General features: G+C 34.1%; 2 protein-coding genes across 4 annotated transcripts; one reads left to right on the forward strand and one right to left on the reverse strand.

The window, feature by feature from the left end:
* The first annotated feature begins 2,000 nt into the window (after positions 1-2,000).
* Positions 2,001-3,544, forward strand: LOC102617007 (transcription factor HEC3). The gene has a single exon (XM_006464810.3). The coding sequence runs from the start codon at positions 2,445-2,447 to the stop codon at positions 3,201-3,203; it is 759 nt and encodes a 252-aa protein (XP_006464873.1). The 5' UTR covers positions 2,001-2,444; the 3' UTR covers positions 3,204-3,544.
* A 6,092-nt stretch (positions 3,545-9,636) lies between these two features.
* On the reverse strand, positions 9,637-16,767 carry LOC102611021 (zinc finger CCCH domain-containing protein 38). 3 transcript variants are annotated; one of them, XM_006464563.4, is made up of 6 exons: positions 16,600-16,766; positions 15,145-15,640; positions 12,864-13,339; positions 10,970-12,440; positions 10,238-10,849; positions 9,637-9,885 (listed from the first exon to the last, which is right to left on the reverse strand). In XM_006464563.4, exons 2-6 carry the CDS (start codon positions 15,166-15,168, stop codon positions 9,856-9,858), a joined length of 2,613 nt encoding a protein of 870 aa, XP_006464626.1. In that variant the 5' UTR covers positions 15,169-15,640; positions 16,600-16,766; the 3' UTR covers positions 9,637-9,855. The 3 variants fall into 3 exon arrangements, with proteins under 3 accessions (XP_006464626.1, XP_006464624.1, XP_006464625.1); XM_006464561.4 differs by having other exon boundaries at positions 10,238-12,440; XM_006464562.4 differs by lacking the exon at positions 15,145-15,640 and having other exon boundaries at positions 10,238-12,440; positions 16,600-16,767.
* Positions 16,768-21,543: the final 4,776 nt, after the last annotated feature.

Here is a 21,543-nt window from a genome sequence, read left to right on the forward strand (position 1 = left end):
TTATTGTGAAACTTTTTTTTTTTCCAAAGAAATTTTTTACTGTAAAATTTATTATGTATACGCACGTCGGTACTCGCACGACAGACTTTTCATTGTCGTCTTTGAACAAGATATGAGATTTTCTTTTACATTCAAGAAATCTTTGGATAATCTTGATCCATGATCTATGTGACTAATAATAACATGCAAGTTTGTTAGGTTTTGTATAATAAGGTGAGTCCAAGCCATAGTTTATTAAGCCATGATGATAACGAGAGAATTTACAAAAACTGTGATGTATGACCTATTATTATCTCTCTCAAAATTCGAATTCGGATGATCAACTAAATAATAAATTTGGATGATCAACTAAATAATAAATTGATTGAAAATCATTACGGCACACACTTGGTTATTCTTGTAATGTTATACATGTAACTTATAGTGTTACATATGTAGGGAGAATGCCCAGTTATTATTTTGATTAGTTGAATTTATTGTGTTTGTTATATTCTTTTGTTCATTCTCAAAATTAGCTAACTAATATTTATTATCTTTAATAATTATTTAATTAATTCTTTGGATCGTCAAGATTAATTATTAAAAAAAAAACCCAAAATGCTCTCTTTCAGTCTACAAATTGCAAAAATAAATATTTTATGCATACAATTATAATCAATAAATATATGTCTAGATTTAACCCCCCGAAAAAATCCACTATTGAGTATATATTCATTTTATTTTGAATTTTTTAATCTACAAACTCATTCATAACAGTTATGTTTACATCATATGTTTTGGAAACACGCCCAAGTGAAACCCTAAAATGATTGCTTTGTGCATGCGCAAGCTAATAAGTGTAGAACAAAATATTTGATACAATATTGAAAGTGACTTGCAGTGCCTCGCTTGAATACAAAAGACGACATAAGATACCAACTGTGTCATGCACCGTCTGATCGAGATTGGATGGTGATGCAAATTTTAAAGAGTCAAACCTCTTTCTTTCCATTGATTGGCTCAAGTAAATTTCATGATTGATTGTTCCTCAGTTGCAGAACCATTGAAATTATATTGTAGGGTTTTCATGATAGCAATGAAGTTTAATTTTACAGTTTAATCAAAGTCATGCACATGTTTAGTGGCCTCAGTTGCTTCATTAATTAGGCTAAAAAGTAAAAGATAATGGCACCTTCTTTGAGTTCAAATGTTATAAAATGCCTGACAGTAAACTCAAAATCATGCTTGGATTTGAATTTTAGTACATTTATTGCCCTATAATTAGATGGCATAGCTTTATATATACTTTTGAAACAAATATTAAGGGATAAAGATCCTCTCTTGGTCTGAACTCTCATGAGTTTTTAATGATCTTGTGCCATGTGTATTTAAGTGATAGTGTATGGATATGATTTAATTTTTTCATTTTCTTTATTTATTAACTATCAATCACCCATATGTATTTTTACTCAGGAAAAGATATCATGAGAGAATCTTAATCTAATATTAAGTGTAGGTTGATTAATTAGTATAGTAGGCAATCAATGATTGCGGACAAAAACCCTAGAAAAGAAAAAAAAAACATTACCAATCTAATTATGTCACTTTTAGGTTGTTATGTTTTGTTTCATAATGAGGATTAAGATGGGGGGTTTTCAATTTCAGTTAGATGATTAATGATTACAAATAATTAATGGTAATTATAAGCTAAAAGCCTAAAATATATGCTAAACTGCAATGCATATATACATATGTAATGATAATTTTTAACTACGGTGACCTTTAAAAGAACAAACAAGAAAAAAGAAAAAAGGCTAGCCAACCTATAGCCATCTTCACGCAATGCCAAAAACACATAAAAGTCCAACATTGTCTGAATTTCAACAGAAAAAGAGATCATCATCAAGAACTGAATGAGTATTTAATTAACATATACATAAAAATTAAAGGAGAAGCCCTAGGATTTCAGTGCTTCAAAACGGTCACTCACGTAAAAAGAGATTGAATTGAAGCAAGAACCCTAATAAAAGCTAAATCACTGGTAGCATATAGGTGCAATTCTTGACGCAGCTAGATATGGAGTACTTTCGCAGAAAATTAGAAAAATAAAATTTCAACCCTTTGATTCTTTTCACCTTTTGATCCTTGTGGGCCCGCTCAACCTCTTCCCATTTTTCTCTTTAATTATTGTTTTTTGAAATATATATTTCCTTGTTATTGCATCATATCATCCTCAACCCAAAAAAAAAAAAAAATCTCCCCTAAAATCTCTCGCGCTCTCTCTCTCTCTTATAACCTTTAAATCACGCCAAGAGTTCTTTTAATTCAAAACCCTTCAAGATGGAACCAAAAGTTTGCTTATCTAACTGATGATTCCATGCCCCAAAAATTATATATAGCACTATTCTCCTCTTTGTTTTAAAGTTTCAATTTGCTTCCCAAAAATCCATCTTAATTATTGCACCATGGATATGAACCAAAACAAGCTCATAAACCATTCTTGGGATGTAGAAATGGCTATGGAAGATCATCAAATATTTCATCATGACCCATCTGCCTTCAGCTCATCATCATCACCATCTCTTTGGCCCAGCTTCAATAACTTCCCTCTTCAAACAAATACCCAAATTCTACCTTCATCTTCAAGGCACATCATTCAACCTTCATCATCAACTTTGTTATTTGGTGACCACAACAACAACAACAACAACTATAACATTATTGATCAAGAAGAAGATGAAGAGCCAGAAGAAGAGCTTGGAGCCATGAAAGAGATGATGTACAGAATTGCAGCTATGCAGCCAGTGGACATAGATCCGACAACCATACGTAAACCAAAGAGGCGAAACATACGAATCAGTGATGACCCGCAGAGCGTGGCAGCGCGTCACAGGCGAGAAAGAATCAGTGAAAAGATCAGAATACTTCAGAGACTTGTCCCCGGTGGCACCAAAATGGACACTGCCTCAATGCTGGATGAAGCCATTCGCTATGTCAAGTTCTTGAAAAGGCAAATTCGGTTGCTTCAGTCTAATCAATGCAACATCGTCGGAGATGATCATTACAACAAATTATCTCTTGGTGCTACTACTAATACTACTATTGCCACTACCACTGCATCAGCCTCCGCCGCCGGCGCCCTGGACCCCATTTTAGGACACAGCCTTCCGTTTCACGGTAACAGAAACAGCTCTTTTTACTTTAATCATCATGAGGTAGGTTGATTAGTGAGTAAAAATTATTTATGGGGTTGTTTGAATTTAACTACTGGAGAAGGAATTATTGAAATTTAATGCAATTGTGTGTATGTGTACATATTACATATATGTATAAGTAATTTAGGGAGAGTTCATGTGAAAGAATGAAGGGAAAAGCTAGGTGGTTAGGATATTGTTGACTATAGTCTGTGGAATAATCATAACGGATATCTTGAGTTACGTACAACCATATATATATATTATATAATAAGTGTGAGGATTTGGCCGGAAAGTTTGTTTGGCCGACTCTCTTTCCGGGAATAAAACAGTGACGTTTGCTCGTCAGCCTTTTCTTATATATATCATTATAATGTTTACACTCTCTCTGTGTCTTTCTCTCTCTTTCTTTCTTATTATATATGTATATGTAAGTACATTGTGTATGCATATGGATGCGTATATGGTTAGGGTGTCATGTGATTTTATATTCGCATGAATATATACATGTGGATTATTTCGTGATGGATATTGTATGAGAATAAGGTAAAAAAGGACATGTAGTGAAAGATTAAGTAGCAAAGTTTAGCAAGAGCATGAACAAAAGCTTGGAAGATCAAACCTAATGAAACCCTAGCAAGGTTTTATTAATGGGTTTTCCAAGCCAACAACTGAAAAGGAGATATCAAAAGCGAAGAGACTAATAACTAGGATGATTTAATAGTGGGTGTATTTCTTTTTGGTTGAATCTATTGAATTCTTGTCATGTATGCTCTCAACTAATTATGTAAAAAATATATGTACGAACCTGTGATAAGAATATAATAAACGAGAGAGCACACACAGTATTAAGACTTCTTTTTTAGTAGTTAAACTTAAATTTTTGGATAAAAAAGTTTCTTTAAAATAGTATCAAGAGCTAAAGTTTCAAGTTCAATTCCTCTTATGTGAAAATTCTTTCAATTTCTTGACTCATTTTGGAGTTCTTTTATTTCTTAGTCTAGTTAAAAACTCTTATTTTATTTCAAATTTCGCATAAGATAATCTATTTTATCATTAATATTATATATTAGGCATGACTTATTAGCTAAAGCTTTCAGATCAACTATTTTTTTTTATCTACCTTTGCTGTTTTTCCATTTCAAACTTCCTATTTTCTTGTAAAGTTTCTAAAGGATTTGGAAATCAATAATGAGTCAGCAAAGTTTGCTTGGTGCATCGTTCATTTCAAAGCTTATCAGCGCTTGTGTAGCCATCCTACAGCCCACGTGCACAGACTGATGAATGCTCGAGATAAATTTATTGTCAAAATTTAATTAGAGGGACTTCATTTATACAGCAGAAAGGAAAGCTCAAATTAGCTCATTCTTGATTTTATTGATTTTGCTTAAATTACTTCTAAGATCCTCAACTTCCCCTTTTCTTTTGCTTTTGTTCTTCGTTTTCGTTTTCTATACGAAGGTAATTAAAATTACTCAAATTTTTAAGAGATATTTGTTTGCAAATCAAGCCCATAACCACTTATAGACAAATTGACCCGTTCATACTTCATATGTTTTAAAGAAACGAGTATCTCTTAATGTATTGTTCAAAATTTTTAAACTTAATTAGGTTGTTTACAGAGTATAGTGAACCCAACTCGATTATTATATACTTGTGTCACTCGTATAATAATTATTTCGTGTTCGAGGTTTAATATCTTCACTTGTTAAGGCTGTTTATGACACAAACAATCACGTGGGTAATCGTGTCATGTTGATCCATACAAACATCTGAGAAGGTTTATATATATATATATATATATTTTGGAAGAGGACACCAATAATCTCTATATTTGAGGAAATAATCATAAATATCCCATTGTTTTCAAAAATAGTCACACAACTTTTTCAAGGTATGTAGATACATTTTTGTAATTAAAAGTGATCATGCAAATCATTTTTCAGACAAGTAAGCTCTTTATATATATATATATATATAGACCACAAGATTTGTCCATAAAGAGTCGGAATGTCTTCAAAAAGTTTTCTATAATCATTTGTGAAATATGGAGTCTCTATGAACATTTCACCAAATCTATAGTGGTGCTGATGTCCTTTTCTCCTTTTTATTTGATTTATTTAAGAATTAAATTATGATAGTTGAAGCAGAATAAAGACACCTCATTGATTGCTAGTTCATTAGCACAATAGTTTATAGAAATCATTTCAGCATATGCTATGTTGGCCAAATTATCAAAATAAAAAAACTCACTGCAATATTAAATGACACTCTAAACTAAATAACTTGATGAAAAGAGATTTAGATTACAAAAAATTAAAAAATATATTGATATGCTAGATTAAGTAGACATAGATTTTAACAATACGACGTAATTAATTTGCATGGATAACACTTTATTTGGGAAATTTGTAACCTACCTCCAAATAAATTGACATTTTGCACCGTGTCCCCAACAAATTTGACTTGTTGCACTGCGCACCCAAAAAAATTGACATTTTTGCACCACGCCCCCAATTCCGTTATTTTCTCAGTTAAGTTTAACGGCTCCGTTTAACTTTTGATTGAATGACAAAAATGCCCCTCTATGTAAAAAAACAAAATTTTTAGCTCATTTAATTTTTTAAGGTTTTTTGTTTCAATTGCAATAAAAAAAAAAAACAATTCTTCTTACATGTTCATTGTCACCACTATTATTTTTTCTTTAATTTTTTAAAGATTTTTTTTCAATTTTAATAAAAAAAATTCTTGTTACATGTACATTTGTCACCACTATTATTTTCCTTTAATTTTTTTAAAGATCTTTATTTCAATTGCAATAAAAAAAATTTCTTGTTACACGTACTTTGTCACCACTATTATTTTTTCTTTAATTTTTTAAAGATTTTTATTTCAATTTTAATAAAAAAAATTCTTGTTACATGTACATTTATCACCACTATTATTTTCCTTTAATTTTTTAAAGATTTTTATTTTAATTGTAATAAAAAAATTTCTTGTTACATGTACATTGTCACCACTATTATTTTTTCTTTAATTTTTTAAAGATTTTTATTTTAATTACAATAAAGAGAATTCCCATTAAAATTAATTTAAGGAATAAACTTCCAATTTTACCCCTCCACCGTTAAACTTAACTGAGAAAATAACGGAATTGGGGGCGTGGTGCAAAAATATCAATTTTTTTGGGTGCGCAGTGCAACAAGTCAAATTTGTTAGGGACGCGGTGCAAAATGTCAATTTATTTGGGGGTAGGTTACAAATTTCCCCACTTTATTTTATGTTGGGAAAAAAAAAAGGTTAGCTCTTATTCAATCACACATAAATGAATTTAGGTTGGGGAAAGAATTTTCTCAACCGACCAAACTGATTATGAAATCGTTTTTTTTTTTTTTTTGAAGAGGTAAGGGGTGGGTCAAACTCAAATAATTTTTATTTTTCTTTATTTCTCCTAAAACTCGAACTCGGGTGGTCAGTTGCTACAAGTTTCATATTGTTACCAATCCAACCATGTCCTTGGGGGTTGATTATGAAATAGATTTCCTTCTTCATAAAATTAATAAGATAAATAAAATAAAATAAAACTAAATGGGAAAAAAAAATTGAAAACTGAATCAAATGAGTCCAATTTGTTATTGTACTTTGAGCTAGGCTAGAATACATTCAAACAATACCAAATCGACCAGTGCAGTTGGACTTCGATCCGTTTTAAGAAAAATCAACTGAACTTGAATATCTTTTTGAACTTATTTATTCTACTTGAATATATTACAATTAAAAGTCTATTGGGATTCTACATATATATACACTTTTAACACAGAATAAAAATGTCTCACATATTAGTTCGAAAATCTAACCTCACGTCCAATCAACGAAAAATCTATTCGTCGTCAACAAGTTTTTAAGATATAGAATTAAAATAAACCCATCTGGAGCTAGACCTAATGCCCATAAAATGAATTTAATCATTCTCAACGATAGCATTGTTCTAGCTTCATAGCAACATAGAAAAATAGAAACATATGTAAATGTGTAACATCCAACTAATTGAGGTCAACAAAAGAAAAAGAAAATATGATGCAATGCAATAAATGAAGGAAACAGAAAACATAAATTTGTTTGGTCTCAGTAATAAATATTCCTACACGTGCATATAACACTATAGACATTAGACAAGGACGGCGACGTTTAAAGCACGCTATTGACCCATTCCCTAGATTCTATTAATTTCATGTTAATTAATTGTAGTTTCAAAAGTGTTTTGGACGATCGATCATGATTCATTTTATTAGTGGAGGCATTTAAAGACGGTAACTTTTATTAGATTTGCATAATTGACCATATTATTGATACCTTATTTAATAATCAAATTAAACGTAAAGAATTCGTTGCTTCCAAAAACTACCTTTTTATTGCCCTTATTGGCAGAACTAGCCTTTTGGTTCGGTTGGATTCACTAAATTAAATTTTTAAAATTAAAGAACAAACATAAGGATTATAATAAACAAACTATAAAACTTAAACAAAATTATGAAAAAAAATGAGAGGCCCAAATGTAAAATTCTCATGAAATAAGTGAAAATTCAATTCAAATTCTGAAAATTTCCATTCTTTTTTCCCACGCATTCATATTTATTGGAGTATCCATCGCCCAGATGTATGGTGATTGTGGCCTTTTTTTTGTTGTTAATTTAGAGATGATAAGTGGTTTTATCTCGGAATTGTTGCTTCCAATTATCTTTGCATAAAGTTTGTAGTAATTATTTACTCGCAAGGTGAAGCATGAAACTTATTAACTTACAATAAGACTGGCAAATTCACATTTTGGTGCTTACAATACAATAAAGTAAAACGGCAATTTGGCAATGTGAGAGTTATTGGAATTGAAGTGGGAATGCTAAAACAAGGAAGGTAGCAAAGAAGGGGCCAAGAAAGATGCATACACACTTTCCAATCTTGGCAAACATAACATAATTAGAAATTGGCTGCAAAACTATTAATTAAATCAACTAAAAACTTAAACAAAAGAGAGAAAAAAATAAAAATTAGAAAAAAAATAAAATTTGGAATAGGCAAGAGTATAGTCAAGAGCCTGATGTCACACGACCATGCTGTGCTTCCATTTGCTTAGAAAGATTAAAAGGAATATGCTAAAATAGGTACATATCCATCTATTCTACAGAGCAGTGCAGAATGAACTATATATAATCCTACTGCGATTTAAATGTTTGAATTGTAACAAGTTGCAAGTGTGAAGGCAAAGTTGATTGTGCATGACCACCCGAATAAAGCACACCACCAAAGACGCATCAAAACAAAATTTTTCGAAGAATAAACACCCTAAGTTGCGAAAAACAAGTTATTGAAAAGTCCACCAGTCTGACCCCTATTATTGATAAAGACCAACTAGAGTATACTACCGAAGAGATCTTACTGATCAAAACAAAATAATAATAATAATAATAATTAAAAAAAAATTAAAAACAGACAAGAAACTAGCAACTTTAAGCTAAATTTTGAACTAGATAGGCTACAACCCTATGACCAGTATACTAAAGATTACTTGATTAAAGCCCCTATGACTCCACAGTTTACCCTTTCCAGTTTCTAATGAAGAGGAAGAGGATGGAAAGAAGAAATTTTCTTGTGCCAAAATGACAGAGCGATTCAATTAGCTTAATAAATTATAAAATAATGCAAGCCAATTTTAGTCTTTCAAATGCCAATCCAATATAAAAGAGAATGCAATAGGAGTTAGCAAGAGAGCTGAGGCCATGAGTTGGGTCTTAGACGAGCTTCAAAGGGCCCCAGGAGAGAGTGGGGATACCCAATTCTAAAGACGCACTGGGCATTCCCAAATATTCATGCATGGCAAAATAAAGGTGCAACTGTACATACCAGAACCAACAGAAGATCCTGCTACTGTTCTGCTGAAAGGCACCACTGCATTCTCTTCTCCAAGAAATAAAAGCAAGGGGGAAAATTCTCAAAAAAAAAATAGTTAGCATCAACGTCAACAACAGCGACTAGCACCAGCAACCTATATGACTTCACTTCATGAGGAAACTACGTCTATACCATAAGAAGAGGAGTGCAACAAAGTACAATTTTAGTGATCCAAGAGCCAGCATTCAACAGTTGCTGACAAAAAGGCAAGAACTGGTTCTATAACAACATTATGCCCCAAGACATTGTCACTGAAGACAATGTTGGAAGCATCGGAAGAAGATGACGCAGATATGAAAAATGGAAAAACCAGTTATAAGATGGTAATAATAGCAAGTGCAATACTTAAGAAAGTAGAAACTGATGAGGCAAAGTTCCAAACCACTGGACACTAGTTTGAGAATATTTTACATAAGGAGGATGGCAAAGGAGAATAGGAGATAGTCAATAGAGTGGCAGCTTTAAAAAGAGAACGACCAGCCACCAAAAGAAAGAAATAAATAAAAAACACCAACAATTATAAGTATGTGCCAAGATCAAATAGAAAACAGTCTTATCTACATGTTATGAGTTAAAAAAGAAAGCAACCCATGTTAAGAAAAACTAAAATACATAAAGGGAAGGTCAAATTGCATTTGCAGAAGCTGCAGATACATATAAGCTCAATAAGCACCATGACAGCTTGTCAGAATCAGGAAAATTTTTAACTATGACCATTAAAAGATACATGCTTCATTCAGCCCTTCCGTGATTTTTCCACATAAGCCTGCAATAGGAATGAAATTATGGAGCAGTCAAGAAATATTATTAAAATAAAAAACTGGCACTTCATGCAAAATATTTTTGCTAAAAACTAATGATTCTCCAATTAAAAGGACAATAAATCTTGTTAAAAAATGATGGACAGTAATTGAATCCTATAATTTGAAAGGGTTTAATATATTGAAAGTAAAGTTTTGCTATCTATTAGAGCTACAAAGTTTTTTGTTTGAAAAAAAAAAAAAAAAAAACCCTCAAGAGCCAGAAAGATGGTAAAGAAGAAAACTGATGAAGGAGAAAAGACGTTGTTACTGAATTTGCCAGTAGCTTCATAACTAAACAAGCAAGACCGAACACACCTGAACAAGTTTGGTAAGCTTAGATTTCGAAAATGACAAATACTGATCAATCTTCTCCTGTGTTTGAGGAATATTAGCAGCCCCCTGCATCGTACCAATAACCTTGTCCACTACTTTCTTCACTATGTTTTTGTAAGCATCTTTGTTAATTTGACCTTCTTTCCATGTTGGTTTTAGAAGCTCCTTAACAAACTCTGCCAGCGCAAATTTAAATGCTCGAAGGCCCTTAGTATCCTTGCTTTTCTTGCCCTCGTCAGCCTTGTCATCCTTGTCATCTCCATCTGTTTTCTGCACCTCACCATTTTCTTGTGGAACCTTATTCTCTGCTTGGGCTTTTCTACCTTCCTCAGCTTCCACTTCACCATTGATCTCACTGACCTTGTGATTTTCTAGACCACCATTTGGTTTTCCGTCTGCATTGCTTTTCTGTCCAGTAGGATTTATTGAAAACCCTGGGGGGCTGACAAGTTCAAGCTGCTTGGGATCAATGCTATCAGACAAAGGATCATACTGGCTCTGGTTCTGGTTCTGTGATCTAATAGCTTCACTTGTCTGACTAGCCACTGCAGAATCGGGTGCAATGGGTCCTTCAGATTTGACAGATGAAGGCACCTGCATCACATTATGGGAATTAAGAGCAGCATAGAGTTGTGGAAGCTGCTGCCCATTTCCAAGAATCTGTACCAGAGAGGCTGAAAGATTGGTCAGTTGGGTGAGCTGTTCACTGCTTACCATGTTTTGAGTTGGCTGAATTGCAGAACTAAATTGTAACGCACTCCCATCCCCAGTGCCTGGTTTGTTGATTGATTTTTCCACCTGAAAAACTGCGTGATTTTGGGGATTATTTATATTTCCACCTCTTGAAGATTCAGAATTGATCGCACCTTGGCTTTGTCCAATGGAATTTAAGTTCAAGAAAGGTAAAGCACTTGAACTCTGGCCATTCTGTTCTAAGCCTTGTGTTGGCAAGACATTGGCTGAAAAATTTAGATCAATGTGTGGAATAGCAGTTTCTCCAATAGCAACCTTATCAGCACCAGGCAATCTAACACCACCAACATCCCTCTGATTAATGTCCCGTTTCAAGTATGATTTATCCATCATTGGTTCCATCGTTGCAGCTTCATCACACAGCAGACCTGAAGTTTCTCGAATTATTCCCTGTTCATGAAGTACAGAGGTGTCACAAATAGGTAGAGATTGTGAAGTCCTAGTAATCTGAACATGATCTTCATTCATAACGCGGCTGCAAGGTTTCACTGGATAATTCCACTCAGGAGACATCTCCATATCACCAAGCCAATTCTCAGTACCTCCTGATTCAGGAGCACCCATAACCGCACCAGCATTTTTTATACTACCCTGAGAAGCTTCCATCTTATTGATCTCATCTCCTCCAAGAGTAACTGCTGTTATCTTAGAGTGTGTCGCATTCTCATCCAAAGTATGGGGCAATCTATCATCTGTCGACCAACCACTAAACCTTGGTCCAGGGGCTCCCATTCCCACATTCTGATTCTCACTCAACTTTGCAGCATCTGTGGATATATCTGTACCATTCCAAGTTGAACCATTCCACAGTTTCTCCACATCATCTGAATTATGGTTCCGAACCAAACCATCGTCCCGTGACTTCTTGGCACCCATCCTTTCATTTTTGTCCTCGCTCAACCTTGCAGCATCTGAAATAGTGGTTGCATCAGTCCACTTTGAACCATGCCACAATTTCTCTCTCTCATCAGAATTCTGGCCCCGCACCAAGCTGTCATCCCGTGACCTTCTGACAGGACTAGCAAGAGCCTGACTACTATGAAAAAACTTGCAATATTTCCCATTGCGACAATTTCCAGCAGCAAAAAATTTGCAGGGAATATCGACAATTTCCAAAGACCCTTCTCTATTTCTTCCACTTCTTATGGGATACTCCCTAGATTCATGGGGAGTGGAAAACCTAGGAGCTCCAGCTTGCTTATGTCTACTATCCCAATTGTCCTCATAACTTTGACTACTATGATGAGAAAAATGACAATGACTGCCTCTCCTGCATTTTCCAGCAGCAAAATCTTTACATAGTTGAGCTGATACTCCTGGTCTTCCCCTGTTTCTGCCGTAGACTCCTGATTCTCGCCTAAGTTCACGGACTGGACTTCTGCTCCGATTCCAGCTGCGGCTACGGCTGCGACTCCGGCTCCTACTCCTACTTCTGCACATCATCAAGGACAGGCAAATAAGGGAACTGGTTTGTTTAAACTCATTACAAGGAAAGAAAGAGGAACACTGGATTTCATATAATGCATTATTTATAGTCAAATTATTGTAGTAGTATTACGTTCAACGCATTCAAGGACCCCCAACTAATACTAAACTGTAATAACAAGAAAACATCACTTGACTTGAAAAATTGATAGATTAACTTCTATAGCAATTAAATGGAAGGAAATGAAAGCAAACATTTATCATTTTATATTCATAAACAATATCTGTGACATTAGTACTTAATCACCTATTATGGAATATGCTTGATGATGCCAGTTATAAACACAGTGGACAGTGAGTTAAGGATTAGGGTATGGAAAGATTATTAAATGCTTTCTGAAGGATGCAGTAATTTAATTAATAATAAAACCTGCGATGTCCGTTCCAATCCTTTCTTGGGGAGCGCCGACGAATCTGTTGTCTCCAGTCATCAAGACCAGGAGACATTTTCATGTCGTAATTCCCATCTGCATCCCATGTAGCTGTGGCCTTGAAATTTTCTCGATAATCATCAATTCTATCATCCTTACGTGAACTTCTGCTTCCAGGCAAAGGTTCCCGAGATGAAAATTGCATATCATGCCGAGAGCTCTGGATATCATCAGCTTCCCTAGCAGACCAATTGTGGCCACTATTATAGCCTGCCGCCCTGGGAGAGAACCTTCCAGACCGCGATTCTCTTTCATAAAAAGATATACCTGCTTTCCCAGGCCGAGCACTGTCCCGTACCTTTTCATGTGAAAGTTGGGACTCCTCTTTCAAATCCCATTTAGAATTGTGTTTCCTTCTACTTCCGCTCATATCATAAAAGCAGAGACTCAGATTCACTACCAAAACCAGTACAATCTGTAGAAGCAAAAAAGCAATATATCAACAAGCTAAAGATAAAACATAAACCTTCAATTCTTTACTTCCTTCGTCTCCCACTGCTGCAACCTTTTAATAGGATGAAGGTTGAACAATGAATTTACTACCAAAACACTTTCCAAGATAAAGGCATAGCTCATAAACTTTATAGCAAACTGATCTTTTGGCTAAGTAAGTCCTTTCAAATACATGCAATCACCCAAAAACCACATGCACTTGTAAGCAGCATGGTGAGCCACGACAGAGATCTCTGGTCTTCCAAGCGCATATTTTGGGTAATGCTTTATTCTTATAGATTGATATAGCTGGCACAAACTTATAGCTTAAGGCAACAACCATATCACCAGTCAACAAATAACATAGTCTGATAAATACAGGCTGTTACATATTTAAAGCATTATCCGTTGTTATCATTGAACAATTAGCAGAGAACATGAAAAAGCCAGCATTTCCCTTGAAATTAACAGGATTATTTGCCTTCCATTCCGAATAACTAAAAGGCAACCATACCACTTCACAAACCCCTTATTGTATATGTTAGCCCATCGATAACTATAATTTAAAATCTTGCCTAAACTGATTTTGGTTGGAAATCCAACAACTGAAACTAGGAGACTCTTAAGATGCACAGTTCAATCCATTTCAAATAAGAAAATCTATTAGGGCCTAAATTTTTGTGGCTCTCAGAAAAGTCAACTTAAACTTAAGAAATCGTAACACAATGTCTCCAATATCATTTCATGGGCTAGAGAACCAAATAAGACTATAAAATGTCCGAAGTAAAACGTAGAGATATCACCAAGGGAATTAACTTAAAAAGAAGATATACAACAACAAGGGCAGAATCCACTTACTAGCAAATGTTTTCTCAAAGTGTCTTCTTTTATGTTTTAAGTTTTATTTTTTGTACTACAATTTTTCCTCTCAAAAATATATCAAGAAAGAGTTCATACTGTCATCCATCATACAGCTCATTTGCTCTATAGCTTTCAACACCATTTTGCTTTGCATTTATTGTTATATCAAAACCATGAAAACAAGAAACATTCTTGAATAGAAATATGTGAACATTTGCTCAAACTGAGACCATAGAAGAAAGGAAAAGATGTGCTATCTGCACACTGTAGCAAAACACCATCAGCTGTCCCTTTCATTTTTCAATTTTATTTGTTGGGGTAGGGTGGGATTTAGGAGGGAGGCTCTTCAAGACATCGAAAAACTAGCAAACAAGAGATTGTATCTGCATTCAGACTTATTTTAACAAGAAACAACAAAAGATCTAATAAAGAACAAAAATATACAAGTCAATCAGTGAGCCATGGAAACCAGGAATAATCTGAGTATATACCTCTGTTCTAAACAGCTCAAGAAAATAAAAAATGAGACAAATGAAAATGCCTCAGTGAGAACAATTCAATACAAATCAAAAGTATCCCAAAATTTTCAGTATTGACCCAAAATATTTCCCAGTTTAAGTAAATAAAAAACAATCAACTATTTTTACACTTTTCGGGATGGAAACCCAGAGAGAAGCTAGAAACTCAACTCTATCTCACAAGAAGAAAATTTCCTAAGCAAAGACAAAACAATTAACGTGTCAAACAGCTATGCTGTAATATTTTCAAGGGGAAAAAGCACAATGATTGACAGATTGGGACATTTTTAGACGTCACTTGTCGACATACAGTATTGCTTTTCCTCAATTGTACAACCCCAAATCCAGGGAGAATAATATCATATTCCATCTCAAAACCAGCACATATCTAATAACTTAACACCCACACCTCATATCCCATTATTTCATCCATCGAATGAGGGTTGCATGCTTGATGCTCTTTCTAAATCTTCTAACATGCTTTGATATTTCGGTCATGTTTGCACTCTCTCAAAATTTATAATAATCAGATGTGCAAGACCAGCATACGGTCAAAAACAGCCCTTAGCCTTCATGTTTAACGGTGAACACGTATGCTCTTCCTTCAGGCTTTTGCTTCACTTCTCATGACACTGATTTGAATTGAGAATAGAAAATTCAAGAAAAAAGTATTCCATTTAGTTGATGGATTCTCTTGTCTTGAACTATGGCGCAGTTCTTATGGTGCTATCCAAAACCTTTTGGATTGTCCCCATTCTAAAAAAAAAAGATATGTATATTGATTACTTTGTGCTAATATCCCATTTTGATCTTGTGGAATGATAGCATGTCATTGCAAAAGTAATTGCATCAGTCACTTTTAAATGCACTTGGCAATCCCTCCATGCATTGACCTTGTTAAAATACTGCAGAAAAATTATATTTAGTATTAGCACCCTGGTAAATGTACTCTTATTGACACACATTACTATCTAGTCTAAAATACCCCTAGTGTCCTTGAGGCTGTCAATCACTTGTGCGTACTATGAGCCTAATGACTCGAGCAAAGGGATACAGCAAACTTATCCAGTACCAACTAACAAGGATGCAGCTCAACCGAATGTGTAATAAGCAGTCATCATAACAAAAGAGGTTAGCATCCAATGAAAGTAGGTACATAAGCAACAGTGGGACATCATTGAAGAAAAGATAAATTAAAGAGAGAGAAGAATAGAATTTTATTTTGAACCTTGAACATATTCATATGTTGGCATACATGCTGATATAAATATCTGAACCTTTTTTAATTTTTGAAACAAAGAAAACCACCGATCTTTCTACATTCAGTATTTTAGAAAAAAAAAGACAAGCATTAATTTGTAAAATCACCCATAAACTGTTGAATGCCTAAGTATCAAGCTATTATAATAACTAGTTGGCAAACCTGTGTAACACCCAAAAAAAAAAAATGACACGGACAAAAAACCCCTCTAATTTGCACGAATTGTATCCTCTTAACTACATTACTATGCATCACTCCCTAACAACAAAAAGCAACTCAATCCCAGTTCAAATTTTTACCACAAGCATGCGAAAAAAGTCGGCAAATTGTGAACTTTTCAGCTCTTAAAAGCAACCAATTAAGATCAAATGAAACACAGAACAATCTCACTCTATAACCCTAAAACAGCCCTAACTTTGAGTGTGAGGGCTTCAATTAAAGCAGTTCCAATTCAGATAACACAAATTGGATCGAAGAAATCAAAGCCCTAATACAAATTGAAGTAATGAAGCAAAAACCCTAACAACAAGTTCTTAAGTAGAAATAAAGTTAATTGCTTTACGAATCGAAGACGAAAAAGAAAGATAGAGAGAGAACGCTTACCTGGGTTTTAGAGAGATACACGCTTGCAGTGAGAAAGATTTGAGATTGAAGCTGATGAAGGTTTTTGCATATTGTATCGAGTGAAAGACTGACTAAGCAGGGAGCGAAGACGAAAGAGAAGACTTAAGAAAGTCGTTTTTATTATGTTTGGGTTTTAAATTTTTAATAAAAACCTTTACTAGATTTTGCATTTGCTCTTGTTTATGACCTCTTTGGGTCCCACTTCCTTTTTTTTTTTCTATCAAAATTGATTTGACTTTTATTACCAATAATGTTAGATATTTCAATTTATATTAGATAAAATTGAGTTTAAATCAAGTTTAGATCAACCTGATCAAGTTTTGAATTGATCGGATTGGATAAAAATTCATCTTAACTCAATCTCAACTTGTAATCTGATTCGATCATATCCAAATATGTACGGATCGGTTCGGACCGAATGGGGTCAAAAAATTGGATCGAATTCAGATCGAATGTATGGTTCAGGTCAATCTGTACAAAGACATAATATTTTTATCTTCTTCATTCAAATTTTGGCCTATAATTTAGAGTAATGATACAGCCACAAACTCTTATACAAACTTATTTTATACAAATTGATATGACATGATAAGATTAGTTGAATTAAATATCACTTGGCTCACATGATTTAATTCAACCAATCTTATCATGCCATATCAATTTGTACAAAATAAGTTTGTACAAGAGTTTGTGGCTGTATCATTACTCTATAATTTAAGATGACCTCATCTACTAACCTAATTAAGTTCTTCAAAAAACAATTACAAAAGTCGATTATTATAACAATTAACAACTAAATATTTAACAGATCATAATATATTTTACTATATACCATCAAAACTTGAAAAGAGAAAATTTGGGTTGTTAGTGTTGTGCAAATTTTATTGAACTCGCAAGTGCACGAATCTATTGTACAATAGATTAATGGAGACGAGTGTCAATCCCACAAGGAGGTAGATTTTAATTATATGTATAATTAATTTTGTATGAGGGTGATTGGATTTGTGGTGAAAGTGACTTAGATTATCTTAAAATTGGAATTGAAATGACGAGAATAAATTCTAAAATTGGAATTGAAATGGCGACAATAAATTGAAGAGAAATCTATTGAGATGACGTACTTGGGTATCTGGATCCGTATCAACATGCATCATGGGCTAAATAGTCCTTATTAATGCCAATTAAATCATGAGGGGGGGATCCACTCCTCATGAACCACGCTCTAATCAATATGGTGCTAAGGGCTTATCGTGCCAAATAATAATAACCTTGTACTAGAGGGCCGGTGAAACCAAGGCGGTACTAGACAAGATTAGTATTATTTGTCGACGAGAAGTCAAAACATCCACAAAAACTAGAGGGAAAGAGAAAATAAATTTACCAAATAAAGCCCATGACACATGTTGAGACTTCACCTTTAACCCAAGCTTGAAAGAAAATTAGCTACTCATAATTGAACTAAGGGCAAAATGGAAATTTATTAAAATACGTAGAAAATACAAGATGGAGAGAGAATTATAGAAAATGGAGCCCAAAAATGGATTCAGAGATATCAAATTAGGGGGGGGAGGCCCCTTTTTTATAGATACATTGAGTACATCATGGCCATCGGATTAAAAATAGTTTGGACGCTCAGGATTGCGCCACGTCATCAGTCAACAGTACGCGGTTTGACCACGTGGATGAACAGTAACACAGTTTGACCCGGGTTGAACAGTGATGAGGTTTGGTTGAAAATAATCCTGTGTGATGCATGTACCGTACGCGAGATTGTTCGTCCACTGATATGCTGCCACGTCACCATCAACAGTACATAAGAATTTTAGCCCAATAGGATCGTGACACCTCATCAGTCAATGCCACATCATCGGTCAATGCCACATCATCGGTCAATGCCACATCATCGGTCAATGCCACATCATCGATTTGTCTATGTGAACAGTGTCATGAACAGTAACGTAGACAGTACCGTATACGTGAATAGTACCGTACATGTGAATAGTGTCATTTTTCATTTTATGCTTCTCCTAAGGTTTTCGACCATCCTGAGTTCAAAAGTAATGTCTGTTTTGCCGTCTGATCTCTTGTTTATTGTGAAATGATCATGATGCCCTTAAAATACATAAAATACTTAATTAAAATCAAACACACATAATTAAATTGTAAGAAGCTTAAATACATAAAACTAAGGGTTGTTAGTAAAACTTGAAATGTAAAATGATGATTTTCTCTTTTATAAATATACATTTTCTAACACTCAACACCCCCCCAACCAGCTTATTGCTAGTCCCTAGTAAATAAAACGAAAACGAAATTCAAATCCAAAATTATTTTTTTTTTAATAGAAACACTCGTGTTTATTCAATCAGATTAATGATGGCAATCAAATAAAAGTATAAGCATTATCTCCAATCTAAAGAAACATCACACCCACATCAACCATCCACATGAATCAGCCCAGTAGACTTTGTTATAGCTACTTTTAAGAATGACATGTCAAACCCCAAAATCTCACTGGAAGTAGTGACACTCTCACAAAGAAATTAAACCCAATAAAAATAGTCACTCCAATGAATGGTAATTTAGAGAAAATAATAAAGAAGTAATATCACATGCTCTCACCAAAATAAAAGAAATATGCCCTCAGCTTAGAAATAATACGATCTCAAGTCAAACAAAAATATTAATCAACCCATTTTATTTATCTCTTTTTCTTTTATTATTATGCACCACTACATCTTTTTAGCCCATATAACTAGTTTCTACTTTAAACTATAGTTCCCTAAAATCAAGAAGGACTTTTATTCAGATGTAACATAGGCTAGGGACATGGCTAACACATAAGGGAAATAAGGAAAACAAAGTGTATGTTTGAGAAAAATGCAGAGATTTTTTTTTTTGAAGTTGTAAGGTGTATTTCACCTATTGTTGTTATTTTTATTCATTTGAAACAACAACTTTTATTTTGTTGTTTTTTTTTGCTTTTATTTGGCATAACTTCATTGATCAAAATAATTATTTACATTTTCTCAAACATAAATAGGTGATGGAACTTATAAGACATGGGGTAATACTCCAAATCGAAGTGGGTCAAGATGATAAGTTGATAAAGAAAAGGTTTTTTTGCTTTTTTTAAAGGCTCAAAAGGGGTAACTATGGATATTTAATAAAAGGGATGGCTAGAAAGGCTCAAACGGATCAAAGATGGTCTTTCCATCGTCTTTTAGAGCTCTAAATAATCATCCATATCTACTAGTTAGATGGGCCTCCCAATGTAGCAACACACACATTTTTTTTCTTTTTTTTTATTTTATAATTTTTTTAAGGGTTAATGTTGAGTGTTAGAAAATGCATATTTATAAAGGAGAAAATCGTCATTTTACATTTCAAGTCTTACTAACAACCCTTACTTTTATGTATTTAACCTTCTTGTGATTTAATTACATGTGTTTTATTTTAATTAAGTATTTTATGTATTTTAGGGGCATTATAGTCATTTCACAATAAAGGAGAAATCAGACGGCAAAACGGACATCACTTTTGAACTCAGGACGGTCAAAAACCTTAGGAGGAGCATAAAAGGAAAAATGACACTATTCACACTAGTTCTGCAGAGATGTGTCGAGAAGAACTTGGTCTTAAATTGGGAGAAATGCCATTTTATGGTAAAACAAGGTATTGTTCTCGGTCACATCATTTCGAGCAAAAGTATTGAGGTTGACAAAGCCAAGGTGGATCTCATTTCTAATCTTCCTCCACCCAAAACAGTCAGAGAAGTAAGATCTTTCCTTGGGCATGCTGGGTTCTATAGACGTTTCATTAAAGATTTTAGCAAAGCTTCTAGACCCTTATGCAATTTACTTACTAAGGATGTACCTTTTGTCTTTGATGATTCATGTCTTGTTGCGTTTGAAAAATTAAAGCATTTGTTGACATCATCACCCATCATTCAGCCCCCGAACTGGAAATTACCATTTGAGCTCATGTGTGATGCATCTGATTATGCAGTAGGAGCAGTATTAGGACAAAGAGTTGATTGAATTCCCCATGTTATTTACTATGCTAGTATGACATTGAATGATGCACAGTTGAACTATTCAACTACTGAAAAAGAAATGCTAGCAGTAGTGTTTGCATTGGAAAAATTTCGATCATATCTCATTGGTTATAAAATAATTATATTCACAGATCATGCTGCTCTTAAATATCTTCTCACAAAGAAAGATGCAAAAGCCAGACTAATTCGTTGGGTGTTACTTTTACAGGAATTTGACTTGGAATTCAAAGATAAAAAAGGGACAGAAAATGTTGTGGCGGACCACCTCTCTCGTCTCCATTTTGACACAATTATAGAACAATTACCATTAAATGAGTCATTTCCAGATGAACAATTAATGAGTGTGGAAGTATTACCTTGGTATGCTGATATAGTTAATTATCTTGTTACAGGTAAACTTCCAGAGCATTGGACCAAGCAAGACAAGGCTAAATTCTTTGCAGAGATAAAAAATTTCTTTTGGGATGACCCGTATTTGTTCAAGTATTGTGCAGATCAAATTGTTAGACGATGTGTCCCAGAAAGTGAAATTCAGAATATCCTTTCATTCTGCCATGAACAAGCTTGTGGAGGCCATTTCAGTGTTAAGAAGACAGCGACTAAAGTTTTACAATGTGGTTTCTATTGGCCATCTATATTTCGAGACGCTTACACTTTCTGTTCTTCATGTGATAGGTGTCAACGAATGGGAAGCATTACACGAAGGAACATGATGCCACTAAATCCAATTTTAGTGGTTGAGATTTTTGACGTATGAGGTATCGACTTTATGGGACCCTTTCCCCCGTCTTTTGGCCATCAATACATATTGGTTGCTGTTGACTACGTATCGAAATGGGTAGAAGCAATTCCATGTAGGACCAATG

Source organism: Citrus sinensis, chromosome 7 (assembly GCF_022201045.2).
Source record: "Citrus sinensis cultivar Valencia sweet orange chromosome 7, DVS_A1.0, whole genome shotgun sequence".
NCBI lineage: Eukaryota > Viridiplantae > Streptophyta > Magnoliopsida > Sapindales > Rutaceae > Citrus > Citrus sinensis.